Here is a 7907-nt window from a genome sequence, read left to right as displayed (position 1 = left end):
AATAGACTTAAAAGTCTATAATTTATTAAGTACAAAAGCAAATTATTTAAAAAAGCACTTGATCCTAATTTTGTAAAAAATTTTTAAGAAGAAAAAAAATAAATCCCTGAGAGGGTTTATGTCACATACGAATGCTGCTATTTACTCAGAGGTAGAATAAGAAATTTTAATTTTCTTTGTACTTTAATGTGCTTTCTAGATTTTATGCTATAAGCATAATTGCTTTTATAGTCAGAAAAAAAAAAGCAAAATAAAATACATCCTATTACATCCTATTCGGGGTAATTTAAAAACCCTTTTCACACATTTCAAAATGCAGAATTACAAAGTCAATAACTTTTATTAACATAATGATATAAAAATTTTAGTATGATATACAGAATTCCCAGAGTAATTCTAAAACATTTTAATGCACTTCTTAAAATCTTAATTTACAAGACACCTTGTCTTACCACCACTGACCTTTCAATACAAAAAGCTGACAATTTTTGTTTGCTATAAAACTACAACATCAAGATTGGAGTTAGGTAGCTTTTTTTTTCTTTCCCTTCCCAGCCATTCTATTGTAAGGAATGTCCGTTAGACTACTGCCCAAACCTCTGTATGTCAACAATAAGTTACATAGATTCTGTACATAATTACAACAGGGTTATTAGAATTCCAGTATGTCACAACATACTTTACCACAGTCCACCATGGGGAAACAGGGCTACTATGCACAGTGCTATTTGTAGCCAGACAGGAGTAAAACATGAGAGCTGGCCCAGTTAGCCAGGTTTATGTGTGGAGAATTAATAACAGCTTTGTTAGGCACTGATCCAGACTAATTCTGGAAAAACCTGGTTGTTTCTGTGAAGCATGCATGATTCACAAAATTTTCCACCCTCAATACCCCAAAAACCGAACAATTTCATAACATACTCTTAATTAGCTATATAAAAATAATCTATATCTTAGATTCGTGCTTGACTTCAAATTCTTAGAAGTAACTAAAGGACTTTACATTCTCTGATTTAGGTTCTGTATAATTTTAGATCACTCAGCTTAGTCAAGTTTGAACAAAATAATAAAATGGTTTGGCCAAATTTTATAGGCACACAACTCAAAATGTGAAAGGCAGTGAAGAATGTAAATGTCTCCACCTTCAATACGGGGCAACGCTGTTCCCTGCTCCCCTCAACTGTACTGCTGGTACTCACCAAACAGCACTATGGATATGAAAACCTTAGACTTTACCACCAATGCTTCCAAATCTGCTGACTTGGAATAAAAATAATACATCAGTACACTTCCACGAGAAGAATTAATATTGTAGTGTTAGGAAAACTAGCAATTTAACTAAACAGCATCAAGTTACAAACCAGGAAAGTGATTTAAAACTAAATGCTGGCTTATGTTTCTGAAACAAAGCATCTAAACTTGGCAGTCCAAAATGGCACTTACTGAGTGTCCATGACAACAACAATATATGCTGACAAGCAGCACACCTTTGTTTTTTGTTTTTAAACGGCATCTCGCTCTGTCACCCAGGCTAGAATGCAGTGGCGAGAGGCATGATCTTGGTTCACTGCAAGCTCCGCCTCCCAGGTTCACACCATTCTCCTGCCTCAGCCTCCCGAGTAACTGGGACTACAGGCGCCCACCACCACATCTGGCTTTTTTTTTTTTTTTTGTGAGACGGAGTCTCGCTCTGTAGCCCAGGCTGGAGTGCAGTGGCCGGATCTCAGCTCACTGCAAGCTCTGCCTCCCGGGTTCCCGCCATTCTCCTGCCTCAGCCTCCCGAGTAGCTGGGACTACAGGCGCCCGCCACCTCACCCAGCTAGTTTTTTTTTTTTTTTTTTTTTTGTATTTTTTAGTAGAGACAGGGTTTCACCATGTTAGCCAGGATGGTCTCGATCTCCTGACCTCGTGATCCACCCGTCTCGGCCTCCCAAAGTGCTGGGATTACAGGCTTGAGCCACCACGCCCGGCATCTGGCTAATTTTTTGTATTTTTAGTAGAGACGGGGTTTCTCCGTGTTAGCCAGGATGGTCTCGATCTCCTGACCTCTTGATCCACCCGCCTTGGCCTCCCAAAGTGCTGGGATTACAGGCGAGAGCCACTGCGCCCAGCCAGCACAACTCTTTCAATAACAAAACTGGCAGAGCAGGCACTGCGTGTGACCATAGTGCTCTGTGAGCAGGGAGGATGGGTCCAGCTTGCTTCCTTTCCATCAGCCTCCCTGTGAAACAGAAGTGAGGCAGCTGGTTTGTACTCTGCTATCTTCCCAGAATCAAGTTTCTCTCTGTAAATGGTCTCAAGTTTCTCTCCGTAATTTCTATATATGAACTTGTCATTTGAAGTGAGAATAAATAACTGAATTTTAAAAATCAGGAACTACATTTTTAGCCTAAAGAAAGTGCAAACTTGCAGTACAGCAGAGAACAACCTCGGTGCCTGTGATTCCTCACAATGCCCACGCCAGGCCTTTCCTTTCCTTTCCTTTCCTTGTCTCTCCATCTGTTAAAATACCAGCATCTGTGTTTTTGTAAATGTACTTGGCAGATTCAAAATATTTCTTTAAATAATTCAGGAAGTGCTTTCTAAAAGGAGATGCAGGGAACTGCTGAGAGGGATCTGTAAGAGCACAGGAAGGGGCGAGTCCCGGTGCGTGGGCTCTGCAGTGTCTTCCCACATCACCTTGGACTGCTGGAGCTCATTCGTCTCCGGCACCCGGTCTGGGGTGCTGCGCTCACATGTTGTAGGCCACATAGATGGGGTCCAGCTGGTCAGCCAGGAAGCCGTCCCGCAGGTGCATGCGCTGCTTCTCACCCCGAGAGTTGATAGGGATCACCCCTGGGTCCACAATGACCACGACGCCCACGACCAGGTAGTGCTCCTCCAGCACCACGTTAGTCACCAGGGCCACCAGGTCCAGGGCATCCTGCTCGAGCCCATCCAGCTCCACCACCACCACCAGCAGGTTGGTCCAGGTGAACACGGCACTGCAGAGGAAAGACAGATGGGGTCACACGGACACAGGCACAGGCCACAGGGGCCAATGAATGCTTGGGAAAGGGTGGCACAAGGAAGAGCAAAGCACACTGATGTCACAGAGCTATTTAAGGCTATTCACAACCTAAAGATCAGGCCAGATCCATTTTACAGGATGTCTATTCCAACTAAAGCTTTTACTGAGAATCAGGAGCATTATCTGATGCTGAAAGCTGTACCTGTCCCAACACAAGTTCCCCACAGGTGAAGGAATCAGGAGTCACAACCATGTGAGAAACACATTAAAAGCAGAAACACTTTAGGATGAGACCTGTGGAAACCTTACCTTTTGCCTGTGCATTTGGGGACAATCTCTTGGCTTACAACTCATAAGGAAACGGAGAAAACAACAAGCCAAACCCAAACAAAGGCAGCAAGGTGTGCTCTGGTACCATGCTGTGCAGAGTACATCCAGAGGGAGGACCCACAAGAAGTCCTCAGCCCTCTCTGGCAATGCCCAAGGTAGACAGGGTTCGTCTACATGGCACCCAGCTCCACTGCAGACCAGGATGACAATGCAGGAGGCCTGTGCTCAGGCCCAGCAGTCCTCGGCTCTGCTCCAACCGATGCACAGCACTCACGCACAGAGGAAGGGCTGTATGGACCATGTGGAGCCGCCCTCCACCTGGGCTCTTACCACTCAGCGATGCTCCTGTGTGCTCGGATGACAGAGGTCTCGATGTCGATGGGGTGGTACCGCATGCCTCTGAGCTCCAGAGTTTCATCCAGAGACCCAACGACATACAGTGCATCATGCCGCCCTGTGAACAGTGTGTGGTTTACACGTGCCCAGAAAGCCGAGGCATGCAGAGGCATGGGCCGAGGCATGGGCTCGTATCCTCTGAGCCCAACCGGGGGCTCTCAGGCACAGGGAGGTCTCAGCTCAAACATCATGAGGTCCCACACCACATGCAGAGAGTGTGATGGAGGTACTGGCAGTGCAGGCTGTTATCTCTGCAGCATGGAACCACCTCAGGAAAGTTACAGCAAGTGTGAGCGTGTTATTAAAAATAACTTTTATCTCTGGGAACGGGACACTATCTATAGGAGCTACCAAAAGTTCTGCCTTATCTGGCCAGCTTGTGGTGGCTGCACAGAGTCCTCTGGACATTGGCCACAACTTTGAATGGGTTGTGCATGGGAAAGCCACTGGTAAAGACACAGTGGCAGAGAGGCCGGCCTGGCAGAGAGGAGGAGGCCTCCCTGAGGAGCCTGGTAGCCTTATCACCAACACCATCCCCCCACCCCTTAGCAGAGGCCAAGGTCCCAAGGATAGCGAGGGGCAGTCATGGAGGGAAACCAGTATTTTCAGAGAAAACCGCTGTCAGAGTATCTTTCCCCCACACTGAACAATACCAGACCACAGCAAGGAGTGAGGTGTGCCAGCAGGTGACCAAGCTCTTGGGGAGCCCAGATCCTCCCCGCACAGCACTCACGTGGGACTTCACCACAACCCCTCACCTCCACTGGCATCGGTGAGCTCTGTTCGTCGAAGGAAGCCAAGGTAGCCAGTCCTTGCCCAGATGGTCTGTGTGTCTCCAAAACTCAGCCGGGCACTGAAGTGGTCGGCATGAAGCGCCTCCTCCCCATAGACGGTGTAGTAGCCGGTGGCATTGTGGGGGCTGCTTACCCAGATCTGGTGGGGCCCAGAGGACAAGAATGTGAAGTGTCACCAACCGCCGAGTTCAGATTCTGTCACGAGACATCCACTGGCCAAGAATAATGCTCCAGAAAACACTGAACGACGTCGGGTGGATAATATCCATTGTCTCTTATTTTATGAACTAAGTTAAATTACAGGCACAGAAAGCAAACATAACTTTTCTCTCCTTAAATACTGTTTCTTCCTTTGACCCAAGAATGGCATCTGTAGGACTCTATCCTACGTGGGTAAGTAGACAGGGGCAATTCCACCTTCCTCACATCCAACTACTGTTGGCAATAAGAGAGGCTGGCAGCAACCCAAATCCCACAACAGGGGCAGGCTGAAGGAATGAGGGTCCTTACAGAGTGGAGAGCATGTGGCTGCTCAGACTCATGGCAAGACAGAGGCCCTGAAAGCAGACAGCACGTCCCAGGGTTAACGTCAGCCCCATGCGTGTGTGTGCGTCCACTATCCATGTGCACGTGTGTGTCCACCAGTCTGTTCACATGTTTGCGTGCACCCGCATATCTACACACATGTAAGCATTTGTGTGCATCCATGCAGAGACCAAGGGACCAGAGGCCTGTGCCTGCAGGACCAAGTGTCACGGGGCCCTTCTAGACACAGAGTCCGTCCAGAACCTACAGTCAGTTCAACTGGCTCTAACACGCCCCTGCATGGCAGCGTCTGAAAGAGAAGGGGGTGGCCAACAGGGGCGTTTCCCTTGAGCATCTGCCATGAGGGGTGGGTCCCCATTCCCGGCTCAGACTCGCCATCTCCTGGGGGCACACCCTTGACTTACAGACCTGGGTTTGGCTGTCCAGAAGTGGGATGGTTGAGGGGAGGGTCCCTCACTCATCCACACTCAGGATTGGGACCCAGGACACCTTCCCATCAGGACACAGTTTAAGACCACCTGAGGGGTCACACGCTCACACCCTTGTCCCAGTCAGAAGAAGCCAGCTGAGGCTGAGTGATTTCCCACTGGGCACGGCTTGCTGGAAGCCCCCAGTCTGGCTTCACAGCAGAGCCCACAAATGATGCCTGTGCCCGCCTGGTCTGAAGACATCAATTTGACAGCACATTCCCCAAGAGGATAGGACTAGGAACGTGAGTCCTAAGCTCTCATGACAACAGATCAATCTGCACGTTCGGGACATGACTGCATGTCAAGCTGCCACCGCTGCCCATAAATAATGAGTCGTGCCTGTCCCAAATTACAGCAAGATATACGTGCAATACATGTAGACATTTCAACCCAATGGATTCCTGTATAGCCTCCGTGTTCTCAGGGAGACCTACACCTTCCACCTGCACCCTCAGGACGAGGGCTCTGAGCTCTCCGAACCTCCCAGGGCAGGTGGAGGCCTTGAACTCTTCTGGAGCAGAGTTCTCTATCACCAGCTCCCCCGGGTCTGTGCTTCTGCCTGGGTGCCAGGGACCACGTTTTAAGTAGCAGCTGCTGGGTCCTGCACAAGGTAGCTGTTTTCCATGCTGCCACTGGTGCCTGTGCAGCTCCTCCCACCTGTCAGTGCCCTCAAACTTGGGGGTTCCCCTCTGTTGGTTAGGTCAACCTAGGGATGAGGCAGTTTGTCCCACAGTACCCCAAAATCCTACATAGGAACTGGGTCTGGGAGGTACATGGGGGAAGGGCCAAGTGGTTTCCGGTAGATTCCCAAAGGCAAGTGCTATTCCACAGTTTAGAATTCCCAAATCTGAAGCAGAAAGAGAAGGAAGATGAAGCCGGTGAGGCTGGAGCGCTCCAGCCCCTCCCATGGGCCCCTGCCCTCAGCTCACCTCTCCCAGGTGTGAGTCTCCCAAGGGTCCTTTGGTCTCAGTGTGTGCGATGATGACCTTCACGCCAGGGAGGATCTGGAAGGAGGAGAGCTATGTCCCTTGTTAAAGAAAACATGGCACGAGACTCTCTTGATTCAGTGACGTTAAAATAACGTCCCTCGGAAGTTGGCCTGCAGGACTGACGTGCTTATGTCAGGTCAGGAAGTTTAGAGGCTGCTCCAAATTTGACTTCGAATTTTGAAAAAGAGATGTCAATAGAAATAAGTTGTGACTCTTAGCAAAATGACTCCAGCTCCTAAGACGGGACCCCATATTTGGGTGTCAGGAGGGGCAGAGGGTCACCAAGGCTACGAAGACAATCAGCCAGGTGATGCCAGCGCACCTCACGGGCACACATCCAGGGGTGCAGTAACCCTGCTGTGCCCAGCCCTGCAGGAGGCACATGTCTGTCCTAGTTCTCAGCCAGGAACCTGACCACGAGGAAGTTCTTCCTGCCCGTGACTCCGAGTCAGTCCAACCACTGAGCACTGGCTCTGTGCCAATTCAGAGGCAAGAAGCCACCATCTCTTACCTGGCCTCCCAGGCCCAGTCCCAGTGTTCCCTCACTGGGCTCAGGTCGGACCACCTGACTGCACAAGACCTGGATGCTTGTTCTGTGTCCTCAGTTTCCTCACGTATGAAATGGGGGCAGTCGCACTCCTGGCAGGAGGAGGGGACGAGGGGCCACAGGGAGGTGTGAGCTGTGGTCAGCACCAGACCCTGCCCGGCCACAGGGAGGTGTGAGCTGTGGTCAGCACCAGACCCTCCCCGGCCACAGGGAGGTGTGAGCTGTGGTCAGCACCAGACCCTCCCCGGCGGGTGGGACTGTTCTGTTTCCCCAGATGCTGTTGGAGCCTCCATCTTCGCCCTGCATGTCCCAGCTAAGCCCCAAAACCAGAGCTCTTTCCAGGACACAAACCTATCAGGCCCAAGTGATTGTAACAGCAAAACAGGAAAGAATGTCCAATAAAAGGGGGTGAGTGAAACAATTACAGTGCAGCTGTACATGGCAGGGCAGGAACAGCCACTGAAAAGAGCGGCGTGGAGGCCCCACGACCCAGAGAAACCCGCTGAGTTTACACCAAGGATGATGCAGAGCTCTGGCGATGGCGGCTCACATGTCCCTGTGCTCAGAGAAGGGAGGACATGCAGCAGCCCTGGCTCCCACAGATGTGCTGTCCACTAAGCTCACCCAACTCCACTCTCGGCTGGTCTACTTCCTAAAGTGACTGTCACAAGGGACATGGGATGGGAGCTTTTCAAGCCCCTGCACCTGCATGTGAGTTCACTCACTCACTCACTCCTGCTCCCCACACTCAGCCCAGTCCCACCGTTCTCCCAGTAGCTCCCACCTCGAGACCCTCACAGCAGCTGTGCCTTCTGTCCCCAGTCT

The 7907-nt window shown here is 50.1% G+C and overlaps 1 protein-coding gene across 6 annotated transcripts in view; it reads right to left on the bottom strand.

The window, feature by feature from the left end:
* Positions 1 to 1963: 1963 nt before the first annotated feature.
* Positions 1964 to 7907, bottom strand: part of DIP2A (disco interacting protein 2 homolog A) — a 107537-nt gene continuing 101593 nt past the window's right edge. For 4 of the 6 annotated variants that reach the window (XM_017956339.3, XM_017956340.3, XM_021935412.2 and 1 more), the window contains 4 exons: positions 6476 to 6550; positions 4495 to 4669; positions 3671 to 3794; positions 1964 to 2984 (listed from right to left, as the gene is read on the bottom strand). In XM_017956339.3, coding sequence (XP_017811828.1) covers positions 2732 to 2984; positions 3671 to 3794; positions 4495 to 4669; positions 6476 to 6550 — 627 coding nt within the window. In that variant the 3' untranslated portion in view covers positions 1964 to 2731. The remainder of the gene's footprint in view (positions 2985 to 3670; positions 3795 to 4494; positions 4670 to 6475; positions 6551 to 7907) is intronic. The other 2 variants (XM_017956341.3, XM_017956342.3) reach the window with 1 other exon arrangement.

This window comes from Papio anubis, chromosome 4 (assembly GCF_008728515.1).
Source record: "Papio anubis isolate 15944 chromosome 4, Panubis1.0, whole genome shotgun sequence".
NCBI lineage: Eukaryota > Metazoa > Chordata > Mammalia > Primates > Cercopithecidae > Papio > Papio anubis.
Note: the sequence above shows the minus strand (reverse complement) of the source record. Positions and strands in the feature narration are given on the sequence as shown.